This window comes from Salmo trutta, chromosome 29 (assembly GCF_901001165.1).
Source record: "Salmo trutta chromosome 29, fSalTru1.1, whole genome shotgun sequence".
NCBI classification, from domain to species: domain Eukaryota; kingdom Metazoa; phylum Chordata; class Actinopteri; order Salmoniformes; family Salmonidae; genus Salmo; species Salmo trutta.
The window spans coordinates 23,969,114-23,977,246 of record NC_042985.1 but is presented as its reverse complement, the minus strand read 5'-3'; the positions used below and the strand labels follow the sequence as shown (position 1 = coordinate 23,977,246).

Below are 8,133 nucleotides of genomic sequence, written 5' to 3'. Positions count from 1 at the left end.
AATTCGAACTTTTACGACATTAATGTAGCGAAACTGGTGTTCATTCGCTACCATGTTGCGCAGCATTGTGCCCTGAGATGAACCAAAATGGTGTTTGTGGCCTGCCATATGGTGTGGATTCAACCCGGGTGTGTGCTACCTTCGTCCCGCCAGCAAGAATAAGCAAGACCTAGCAAGAATAAGGCCGTGACCTCGGTGATTTTACTTTAAATAAAAGTTTCGCAATGAAGATGGTGAAAAATTATACAAATGTTCGAAATTCGTAACATTTTGAGGAAATGCTAGCAGACTTAGAATTTTGTGAAAAAGCAATACAGTTAATCGCCATTATAGCACAAATAATATTATAGCATTGGCATTATTGTTAACAGCATTACAATTAATTTTATGTAACCTTTATTTAACTAGGCAAGTCAGTTAAGAACAAATTCTTATTTACAATGACGGCCTACCAAAAGACAAAAGGCCTCCTGCTGGTCACGGGTGCTGGGATTAAAAATAAATTAAATAAAAAGTATAGGACAAAAGACAAATCACGAGAAGACAGACAACAAAACACTACATAAAGAGAGACTTAAGACAACAACATAGCATGGTAGCAACACAGCATGACAAAAACATGGTAGCAGCACAAAACACGGTATAAACATTATTGGGCCCAGACAACAGCACAAAGGGCAAGAAGGTAGAGACAACAATACATCACAAAGCAGCCACAACTGTCAGTAAGAGTGTCCATGGCTGAGTCTTTGAATGAAGAGATTGAGATAAAACTAATGATGACTAAATAGTTATCATGGTAAGAACAGTAATAAATAACAAAACATGATTTATAATGCTACTATTAATACTAAAAGTAATAACAATATTAATAATTATAATAATCAACTTTCAAAAACACTTGTAAATACCATTCTTAATTAACCCATTCATATTGAACACTGTTCAGTGCGTTTTTCTTTTTGCACTGTAGTACACAACCCATTCTACTTAGGAGCACTCAAAGTTTCCAAATCCATAGAGTTTACATCCAGAGGAGTGTCACAGCTCATTTGGTGGGCCTTATAGAGTGGCCCATCAACTTAAATAAAACAGATTTGTCATATTGGACATTGGATTTAAGTTGATGGGCCACTCTTTAAAGTCCACCAAATCAGCAGTGATGCTCCTCTGGGTGTAAACTCTGGATTTGGAAACTAGAAGTGCTCCTGAGTAGAGTGGAACCCCCTTTTACTGTGACACAACGTACAGATACTTTTATAATGTGCAATAAATGAGTACTCACACAAAAAACATTGATGACCATTTAGGCTTTAAAAAATAAACATATCAACAAATAAATGACATGTCTTATATAATTACTTTTAATTATTCTTTGTATGATAAGTAGTATACGATGTATCGATAATTGTCCACATTTACCATAATTTTCGCCCTAGTTATTCATTTACAAAGTATACAGGGCTGGATTTTTATTCTGAAGTATTCCAAAAATCCGTTACCCGGAAGTACTTAGTTATTCTTGCCTGTTTCACAGCGGTGTGTGTGTGTGTGTGTGTAGTATGGTACCGGTGCAAACCACCAGAGAGAAGCCAAGCAGCGTACATTTGTAGTAGGATATAACGTTGCCGTCGTGACCAACATACAACATTAATACACTGTAACATTCACGAAAAGTGACCTTTATGTAGGTAGCTAGTTACAAGAGACTCGATTACCGTAGTCAACCTGGCAGAGCTGTCACTGCCTCTCTGTGGTATCGGGTATGATATCCGTTGGCTAGCTGTCAAGCTAGCAGTCTCCAGACCATCCTTGTACAATTAGCTAGTTTAGTGTTTATCTCGAAATGAGAATGAGTATTAAATTGACAACTCAGGCTTATTGCAAGATGCTTTTGCATGCTGCTAAATATCCTCATTGCGCCGTGAACGGATTACTGGTTGCTGAGAAACAGAAGGAGAAGAAAAAAGACAGCCACTCCACTCCAATCCTCTGTGTGGATTGTATACCACTATTCCACGGCACACTTGCATTAGCACCTATGCTGGAAGTGGCACTTACATTGGTGAGTGAATTGATCGTCTTTATCTTCTATTCACATGTCATGTTTCAAAAATGTTCATGTTACTCCACTGCATGTTCACCACTGCAAGTTACTGGGCCTGTTGAAGTAGAAGTGCATTACCAGCTAGCAGTCCTGCTGACGCGTCAAGCTAAACTCAACATCATGGTGAAAGAAGTTTCTGATGTTTCAACCTGTTTCAACGTGTCCATTGGTGGAGTTTATAAGAAACGTCCTTCACAGTGGTGTTGAGTTTAGTCAGCTAGTCAAACAAGCTAATATATTTTTTTCTTTCCCCATTTCCAGATTGACACGTGGTGTAAAGAGAACAAATATGTCATAGCTGGGTATTACCAAGCCAACGAGCGCACAAAGGACTTCAGGTAACAAGATTTTGATACAGGATCCCTTTCAAGCTCTGTGGAGAGTTGTGTTGATATGATACACAATGTACTCTGTCTTCTTTTGACTCCCACAGACCTAACCAGGTTGCTGAAAAAGTTGGGGCCAGGATTGCAGAGAACTTCAGCGAAGCGGCAATGATTATGGTAATCCTCTTATTAGCTGTCCAGTATCAGAACTGCCACATTACTGAATTCACACATAAGACCTACACTGACCACCATATCTCTAATAATGTTGTGTTCCTCAGGTGGACAGCACCAGATTCACCATGGGCTGCTATGAGCCCATATTAGCCATCTATGACCACCATGAAAACAAGTGGAAATGCAGGGACTGTAATGTGTAAGTGTTCCTGAGCTGACCTAATATGTCATGTGGGATAGATATATCACAGCTACTGAACAGCCATTTATCCAAAAAGATTTGGAACGACATGGTGTACTATGCCAATATCTGTTAGTGAAATAGAACCCACTGTGGTAGATATTTATTTTACTCTTATTATTATCTATCCTGATGCCTAGTTACTTTACCCTGCCTTCATGTACATATCTACCTCAAATACCTTGTACCTCTGCACATTGATCTGGTACTGATACTCCCTGTATATACTGGTACTGATACTCCCTGTACTGATACTCCCTGTATATAGCTCCACATTGATCTGGTACTGATACTCCCTGTATATAGTTACACATTGATCTGGTACTGATACTCCCTGTATATAGTTACACATTGATCTGGTACTGATACTCCCTGTATATAGTTACACATTGATCTGGTACTGATACTCCCTGTATATACTGGTACTGATACTCCCTGTATATAGCTCCACATTGATCTGGTACTGATACTCCCTGTATATAGTTACACATTGATCTGGTACTGATACTCCCTGTATATAGTTACACAGTGATCTGGTACTGATACTCCCTGTATATGGGGTGGCAGCGTAGCCTAGTGGTTAGAGCATTGGATTAGTAACCGAAAGGTTGCAAGTTCAAATCCACAAGCTGACAAGGTACAAATCTGTCGTTCTGCTCCTGAACAAGGCCGTCATTGAAAATAAGAATTTGTTCTTAACTGACTTGCCTAGTTAAATAAAGGTAAAAATAAAATCAAATATAGCTCCACAGTGATCTGGTACTGATACTCCCTGTATATAGTTCCACAGTGATCTGGTACTGATACTCCCTGTATATAGTTCCACATTGATCTGGTACTGATACTCACTTCTTGTGTATTTTATTTTATTCCTCTGTTTTATTTTTAAACTGCGTTGTTGGGAAGGGTTCGTAAGCAAGCATTTCAAGGTGAAGTCTACACCAGTTATATTCGGTGCATGCAATTTGATTTGATTTGTGATTCTCGAACGTGGAGCTGAGGTTCTGGAGTGTTGGTTTGTGTGTGTTCCAGGGACTGCTTTGAGGACTGGTGTGAGGCTCAGAAGATCACGTCGGCTCTGCTGGAGGGCAGGTCCTACGAGAGCCTGATTGACTTCGACAATCACCTCGACGACCTCAGGAATGACTGGACAAACCCTGAGATCAACAAGTCTGTCCTGCACCTGTGCTAAGCCTCCCAGCCGAGTGACTGCACTGCACTAGACAAAGACATTGCAGCCAAAACGGCGTTGGACGTGCTAATACTACTGTAGCGCAGGAATGCTAAGTGCTGAATGCTAAGTCTTTGTTCCCAGTGAATTGCTCTCACAGGGAAGAGAGCTTTCGGAGCATTGGCCAGTCTATTTTCATGGGCAAGCAGGACACAGGTACCATTGGGATCTTTGTTCCTGTAGTAGGGAGGATCAAGGTGATCAAGACCTTGGTGTCATTCAATGCAACGTGTTAATTTTCTTTCTCGTTTTTTGAGTACGGTTTTTGTATGCTAATAGTTAATGAAGATGTATGCGTAATTCTGAATGGTAGGGAAACATGAATATCATTTATTTACACTTATATTGATACTTTAGGTTCTTCAGAAATAGTAGTGTTACAGAGATGATAGACATTATAAATTATTGTTCTGAGATTTGACTTATTGAAATATTACAGAATTGTAATCAACAAGAGATATGTTTTTTTTTTCTCACAACCTATTAAGTCTTAATGTTTATATTCTCTGAACGGTTTCCCTCCTGTTTTTCTTATAAGAGATAGCTTAGTATTTATTTGTTAAAAGATGATCTGATTATTCTTTACTTTATTTGCTGAAATGAATCTGGTTATTGCATAAGTAATAAACTGTAAGTCACTTGGGATAAAAGCATCTGCTAAATGTCCATGTTATTATTATTGATTCATGAATTATATATTTCGGGTTGGATTAAGATATAAAAGCCTAAGTAAAATAATTTGTGAGGTTTTGATATGTTAAACCTTTATGTTAAAAAAATGTTTGGACTGAATGTACAAATAAAATTTAACTTTTCAGATATTATGCATGTTTTTTAATGCCTTTTTCTAAAATCACTCCCTTACCCTAGCGCTGCCCAACACACTTGACGGATCCATATATCTGAATGAGTTAGGTGTTCAATTTAGGAAGCAGTGTTCCATCACTTTGGGTTGAGACAGCATACAGTGGATATTAATGGAAAATACTTCCCATTTTCATTTATTTTTTACCCCCCTTTTTCAATCTTGTCTCATTGGTGCAACTCCCCAACGGGCTCGGGAGAGGCGAAGGTCGAGTCATGTGTCCTCCGAAACATGACCCGCCAAACTGCGCTCCTTAACACCCGCCCGCTTAACCTGGAAGCTAACTACACCAATGTGTTGGCGAAAACACCATTCAACTGATGACCGTGGTCAGCCTGCGCCCGGCCCACCACAAGGAGTCGCTAGAGTGTAATGAGCCAAGTAAAACCTCCCCGGCCAAACCCTCCCCTAACCCGGACAATTGTGCGCCTCCTTATAGGACTCCCAGTCACAGCTGGTTGTGACACAGCCTGGGATCGAACCTGGGTCTGTAATGATGCCTCAAGTACTGCGATGCAGTGCCTTAGACCGCTGTGCCACCCACTTGGGAGTCCAGAAAATACTTTCCAATCTATGAGGGTCCATCAAGACAAGATATAGAAGCTGAGACAGTATAGAAAAGTTTATTCTAAACCATCCCTGGTAGAAGTAAGGGGCCATGACAAATGGTCTGGTGAAAAAATTATTCCTGAAAGAGTCCCTACCCCAAAGAACTTTCCATAACCTATCAGAGAATATGATGGAACTACTAGCATAGGGCCCAATTCCGACAGTACTTCTCAGTAGTTAGTAGTCTGATTTATCCAGTGCTTGGACTGAAATAGGTGTCGGTACTCAGTTTGGGTGCCATTACTGTTTACATTTAGGTGCAGGAGCTCCACAATACTTTAGAGCTAATATTCTATAAGCGGAACAGGAGCTTAAGCAGTAGAACATTTGAGGTGGTTCCCTTGCATGTGCTGAATACATTACATTCGACGCTGAAAACCTTCCCACTTGCTGGCCAACATATTTTCTCGTGGAGTTTTCATTCAATAGGATTTATTTATTTTAAGCCATTCCTTTAAATATGTTGTGCCTTTAATTTGAATTTTGTAGACAGACTAGGAAACATAGAGAGAAGGGGCTCAGAATATAGGATCAATGAAAGAAAGACATCTAAATATATGGATATTCATCTCTGTAACTTTGATATGTGCTGAGAGAGTTGGTTAACGTCAAACCAGTTTCTTGTTTAGTTACGACGTTAGCCTAGCTTGCTAGCTAGTATCACATGAACTTGCTAACCAGGCTATTTTTCTGGCCTGATCACGGATGTTGTTTAATAACTAGCTAATTCATAACTGCTAACGTTAGCTAGCTACATGAATATAGCCCACAGTAATTTACTAGCTATCTAACTAGTTAGCTACACTCCAGGCTCCCATGTTTTTCTGTCAGATCCATGGGGATGGGACATGGCTAACTAGCTAACGTTACTGATACTGTACGTTTGTTTACATTCTGCCAAGTATGAGTCGGAAGTGGATTTCTGTCTCCAGGGCGGTCTTGGTCCTTTTAACCCAGGGCTACCAGTCGATGTGCCTGTGTGGCAGGCCCTCAATCTGAAACAGAGGCAGGATTGTGCCACCAGAGTGGATGGATGTAGGTAAGTTAAGGAGACAGGTGTCTCTCAGAGGGTTTATCATAGTCCTGGTTAAATATCAATATGTATAAATTATCTGTTAATATATTCTCTACAAAGATGGTACCTCTACTTAAACCATTGTCAGAGCTGAACTTCTTTCCTTTTTCATCTGTGTACAGAGAAACTGGAGGAGATAAGAGAGCTAGAGAGGAAGGAAGACACATTCACCCCTGTCCCCAGTCCATACTACATGGAGCGGACCAAGCTGCTGCTCAATCAGTCAATATCATCCTACACTTCCTAACTTTAAGCTTGGATATATTGTCTTAGTTTGGTTATAGCTATTGACTTATAACTTGACTGGAATTGGAAGGTGGCTCCTAATTGTGTGTTCAGTGTGTTTTCATATATCCCTGTTTCTCTGCAGTGCATCTGATAACATTCCCAAAGCGGATGAGATCTGTACTGGTGAAGGACATCTGGGACACGCGCATCGCCAAACTCCGCCTCTCCACTGACAGCTTCATCAGCCAGCAGGAAGCACACGCCAAGGTATCAATCAATCACTGAGGAAGTTTTATTAGAACCAGGTTATGGCCCCTCATGTGACTGAGCAAAACCGATGAGGGCCGACCGCCCTGCTCAAATGGAACAGTAGTCGGCGCCACCAGGTCATATTGTCAATAAGGCAGCATGATAGATTGTTCAGAAACATAGTCTAGTCTGGAAAGGCAGATAAAGTGATACATGGGTTTATATCAAGAGCAAACAGTTTTGCATGTGAAAACAAGAAATTCAAGCAAAACTAACTCCCTCAATCCAACTTTATTTCACATACATTTACACAACGGTCCCAACACACTTTTACAGGAAGAAAGACTTGCCATTAATAAGATGATAGAAGTAAAGCATAGTTAGATGAATGCATCTGTATATGTTGTTAAATGTGTGAACTTTGTGTAGAAACATTATTTTTCCCCATATTTACATTCTCTTCTCTTTTTATCCCCCTCTCCATCTTTCCCTCTCCAGCTGGACAACCTGACTGATGGAGATTAACACGACACGGTCGTTCCTGCTGGACACTCTCAACTGCATGAATAAGCTGCGCTCCAACCTGCAGCTCGGCTCCAGTGGGGGCAAAGCCCAGGACCACTGATCTGTATTTACGGACTAGACCTGGACCTGGGCCGCAGCCTCTCCTGTCCTAAGCAAGATGGAGCAGACTTAGGCCCAGCTTTACTAAGCATTTGCAGCAGCTGCAAAGTAAAATAACGGAATCAAGGAATCCAGACATTAAAACAGAATTCATCAAAATTACTAAATGCATTGAACTTAGTAGGGAATCTTATTGAACATTTATTAGTCCAAGTTTATCATAAGGCATGAAAAGAATGCATCAGTGATTTGTATTTCCTGCAACTTTTCTATTAATAAAGTGTGCTTTTTTCAGAGCGAAAACCTGAAACCTGGAAAAACAAAATGAAATTTTGAAAAAATCTAATGGAATCAGGCAAAAAATAAAACAGATTTTATAGAGCCCTAAGTCTGATCCTAGT

The 8,133-nt window shown here is 40.1% G+C and overlaps 1 protein-coding gene and 1 pseudogene across 1 annotated transcript; both read left to right on the top strand.

Annotated features, from left to right (window-relative positions):
- Positions 1–1,519: 1,519 nt before the first annotated feature.
- On the top strand, positions 1,520–4,906 carry emc8 (ER membrane protein complex subunit 8). The gene is made up of 5 exons (XM_029721308.1): positions 1,520–2,065; positions 2,369–2,445; positions 2,541–2,610; positions 2,715–2,809; positions 3,884–4,906. The coding sequence occupies exons 1-5, from the start codon at positions 1,847–1,849 to the stop codon at positions 4,041–4,043; spliced, it is 621 nt and encodes a 206-aa protein (XP_029577168.1). The 5' UTR covers positions 1,520–1,846; the 3' UTR covers positions 4,044–4,906.
- Positions 4,220–8,042, top strand: LOC115167610 (DNA replication complex GINS protein PSF2-like; annotated as a pseudogene).
- The last annotated feature ends 91 nt before the right edge of the window (positions 8,043–8,133 follow it).

Coding starts and splice junctions, on each gene's coding strand:
- emc8 (XM_029721308.1), top strand. CDS start 1,847: ATGAGAATGAGTATTAAATTGACAACTCAGGCTTATTGCAAGATGCTT. Junction 2,066..2,368: donor TGGAAGTGGCACTTACATTG/GTGAGTGAATTG, acceptor CCCCATTTCCAG/ATTGACACGTGGTGTAAAGA. Junction 2,611..2,714: donor GCGAAGCGGCAATGATTATG/GTAATCCTCTTA, acceptor TGTGTTCCTCAG/GTGGACAGCACCAGATTCAC.